This window comes from Morus notabilis, unplaced genomic scaffold (assembly GCF_000414095.1).
Source record: "Morus notabilis unplaced genomic scaffold, ASM41409v2 Scaffold544, whole genome shotgun sequence".
Classification (NCBI taxonomy): domain Eukaryota; kingdom Viridiplantae; phylum Streptophyta; class Magnoliopsida; order Rosales; family Moraceae; genus Morus; species Morus notabilis.
The window spans coordinates 293,733-297,255 of NW_010367917.1; the positions used below are offsets into that span (position 1 = coordinate 293,733).

At 38.3% G+C, this 3,523-nt stretch overlaps 1 protein-coding gene across 1 annotated transcript; it reads right to left on the reverse strand.

The window, feature by feature from the left end:
* Window positions 1-76: 76 nt before the first annotated feature.
* LOC112094574 (protein BEARSKIN2) lies at window positions 77-2,153 on the reverse strand. Its single transcript, XM_024175846.1, has 3 exons — window positions 1,991-2,153; window positions 995-1,293; window positions 77-820 (listed from the first exon to the last, which is right to left on the reverse strand). Exons 1-3 carry the CDS (start codon window positions 2,151-2,153, stop codon window positions 77-79), a joined length of 1,206 nt encoding a protein of 401 aa, XP_024031614.1.
* Between the last annotated feature and the right edge of the window lie 1,370 nt (window positions 2,154-3,523).

Consider the following 3,523-nt stretch of genomic DNA (forward strand, 5'->3'; position numbering starts at 1 on the left):
ATATATATATATATAAAGTTAGAGCACATTAAGAAATTCTTAGGACGTAGGTAGGCATAATTGATTAATAGTATAGCTACTTAGCATAGCCCCAAAAATCCATCTCGCCAGTGCCGGCAGTAGAAGCACGCAAAGAAAGGTGATTAATGTGGGCAGACACTGAAGGAAGCGTATCGTTATTGTTTGCGGCTGAAGCTGCAGATGGAGATACCATTCGGTCCAGCATTGTAGGCCATTCGGTCATGCCCGCCTGCGCCTGATCATGATCTCTTCCGGCAGTAGTACTCGTACTGATGTTAACGTGTTGGGCAGCGGTGGCCACCTCGAGGCCAGGCTCGCAGGGTGGGTAGTCGCTGCCACTCTCGCAGTCAGCGCGGGTAGCGGCGTTGGTGATCATGAGTTGCTTGACCTGCTGCAGGCGGTTAAGGGCGGTGGAGTCGTAGGCATTCGGGATTAGGGACGGGTGGGAATAGGCGGGAGGAGGATAGTGAAAGGCAAGCTCATGATGAAGAGGAGTAGGAGGTTTGTTGTTTAGTTCGAAGCTGGTGGTACTTGGCTGTTGCATCATCAAATTGTGAGATGGCTGGCGAAGCAAGTGGTATTGGTTAGAGGAGGCCTGCATATTACTATTAAAGGCGTTTGCATTATTATTGGCCGTGTTGATATTCAAGTGGCCGTGATGATGACAAGTAGTAGTACTACTGCGGGTAATCTCTGAGTTGATTATGTTGTTACTAGAACCTCCTCCTCCTTCGTTGTTTCCTCCTACTTTGAATAAGTTCTTCTTCTTGAATACCCTGCACACCACCCACCCGTCTTCCTGCAAATACAGAATTAATATATATACATACATATAATTAAGACAAGTATTGTTGAGGAAGAATGTTGCATAAAAACATCATGCATCCTCTTACGGATTTATATCACAAATAGTAGAGTATCGGATTAGGATCATGGTCTTGTTCATGGATATATGAAGAACTTAGATACGTACAGAAGAAGAAGAAGAGTCGTGGCTGAGGTTATTAGGATCATGGTCTTGGTCTTCGAGGCGATACTCGTGCATGATCCAGTCGGTCTTCTGGCCGTGGGGAGCTCGGCCTCTGTAGAAAACGAGGGTTTTGCGCATGCCGATCTTCTTGAAGGTGTTTCGGATGCACTTGTCTCTTCCCGTGGCTTTCCAAAACCCAGCGCTTGTGGCTCTATTCGTGCGAGACCCCGTCGGGTACTTCCTGTCTTTGTGGCTGAAAAAGTACCACTCGTTCTGCGGTGTCGACCCTATCCTGCATCTCTCTGCACCATTCATCATATATACACATAATTATGATTATTATCATTATCATTATCATTATCATACATACTCATAATCAATATTACTTATTCATTAATAGGCAATATCAACGTATATAGGCCGTTGACTGCATCAATGAGAAAACCGTATCTAGAAGCAACACCAGCTAGCTATAGCTCATGGATATCGTGTACGCTTTCCATTTCCCGGAGATTTTCTTTTTCCATTATTATATTTTCTGAGTGAGTATAGATTCAAGATATGTATATATATATATATATATATATAGCCACACATAACATGATGCCATGATCGCTACTACCGGTCAAAATGTACAATTAATTACTTTATTTCCTCCCTGATAAAATGTAGATACATATATATATATATATATTATGCTTGTTAATCTCCCTACGAATACGATTTCAGTCGATCATAATTAATAAGCAAGCAAATTAATGAAGGTTACAAATTCATAACATTAGTGCTGCCTTACTTCTTGGGCTCTTAATTTAGACAAAAGTGATGATGGATTAATTTTCATGCTCAAGTATACTACTTAAGGTCCTAATTCAGGTCAATAATGATAAGAGATGAATTAAAAATTAAGGACTCCAAGCAAAAACAGAACGCAATTAGTAATAGTAAGAGTACTATATATATACATACATACATATATATATACAAATATATAAGTACCTTGAAGGTCCCAAGGTTCCAACTTGTTCAAGTCGACCTCTCGAATGACCTCCATCTCAAACTTGTGGAAGGAAACCTTCTTCTTCAAGTAGTAATGGAGAAGCTCCTCATCCGTCGGGTGGAACCGGAATCCCGGAGGCACACTGCCGCTCGACGAACCCATGATACCAATCTTCTCCGTCGATCGATAATATTATATGTTTACTTGAAGCTGTAGCTGATGAGGAAAGGAGGAGATAGAATTACTTAAGGATGACACGCAAGAGGGGTTTAAATATGATATGAGGATGAAGATGTCAACGCCCAATCGGAGATGCATATATGTATTTGATATATATGTGAAGAATAAAGTTGACGGCCGGTGACTACGCCGCCGGAGATGCATGGCTTAAAGCTATCGTAAAATGCAAGTCTCTGCTTTCAACTATATATATATATATTTATAGGTGTATATATTGGCTACGTTTCAATTTCTCCCACCTTCCAATCTCGGAGCGTGCCTGCACTCTCTAATCATAACACCACACCAATCAGCAATCAACAGTACATGAGACCCTAATTCTATGCTGAAAAAACAAAACAAGTAAGAACACATATAAATCTAATTCTTCAATATAACTCTCAACGGTTGCAAAATATATGATAAAGAAAAGATATATGACAAGAGAAATAGTACACCTCTTAATTTCTCTGTATTCTTAATTTTTGTTATTTTCTATCAACCTTAAGATGGCACCCGGCCCTAACTATCATGAGGAACCAAAAAAAAAAAAAAAAAAATCGCATACCCCCTCAAACTCTGCTGCACGCAAGAATTCATTACGATGGAAAACAAAATTACAAACTTCACAACTTAACATTATTAATGCAATCATACAAATGTATTAAAAATTATCGTCGTATCCAGAGTCGTTAAAAGTCTAAGAGATAAGACGACGGTTTAACCGTCGCCTAATACTCGTGTAAAACACCACAAGAGTTTAAAAATGCACATTAGACGATGATTTTTTGAAAAACCGCCGTCTAATATCAACTTTTAATGAAGGTTTTTTTAAAAATCGCCATCTAATGTGTAACTTTTAAAAAAACCGCCATTAAAAGTATTAAAAATTTAAAAATATATATTTTTGCCGAAACTAATTCTTTGCTTAAAAAAATTATCTCTTCGAATGTTATCACAAGTCACCAACACACATGAAAAAATTCAAAACAATATGTTACAAATTCACCTTCTCATATATAATCAATATATATATATATGTAACACAAATATTTCAAAACTAAAAGTCTTTACGAAATCTAACAATAAAAATACCTAGTTAATTCAAAGAAAACTCTAAATTCAAAAAAAAAAAAAAAAAACTAATCTCACAGAAATTTTTTTTCTAAAGATTAACAAAGTACCCATTTTGATGGTCACGGTGTAGTGGCGGACATGGAGGCAATGTCATGACAGCTGGCAATGTATGAGCATGATTGTGATACTCTTGGAGGCGGCGGCCAAGTTGAGGGAGTGAGAAGTACGTATGTAAT

What these genes read in the sequence shown, in the direction of transcription:
- LOC112094574 (XM_024175846.1), bottom strand. Translation starts at nt 2,153, where the DNA reads ATGGGTTCGTCGAGCGGCAGTGTGCCTCCGGGATTCCGGTTCCACCCG. An exon ending in GGAACCTTGGGACCTTCAAG is followed by an intron (nt 1,294 to 1,990) that starts GTACTTATATAT and finishes TGAATGGTGCAG; the next exon opens with AGAGATGCAGGATAGGGTCG. An exon ending in ACGACTCTTCTTCTTCTTCT is followed by an intron (nt 821 to 994) that starts GTACGTATCTAA and finishes CTGTATTTGCAG; the next exon opens with GAAGACGGGTGGGTGGTGTG.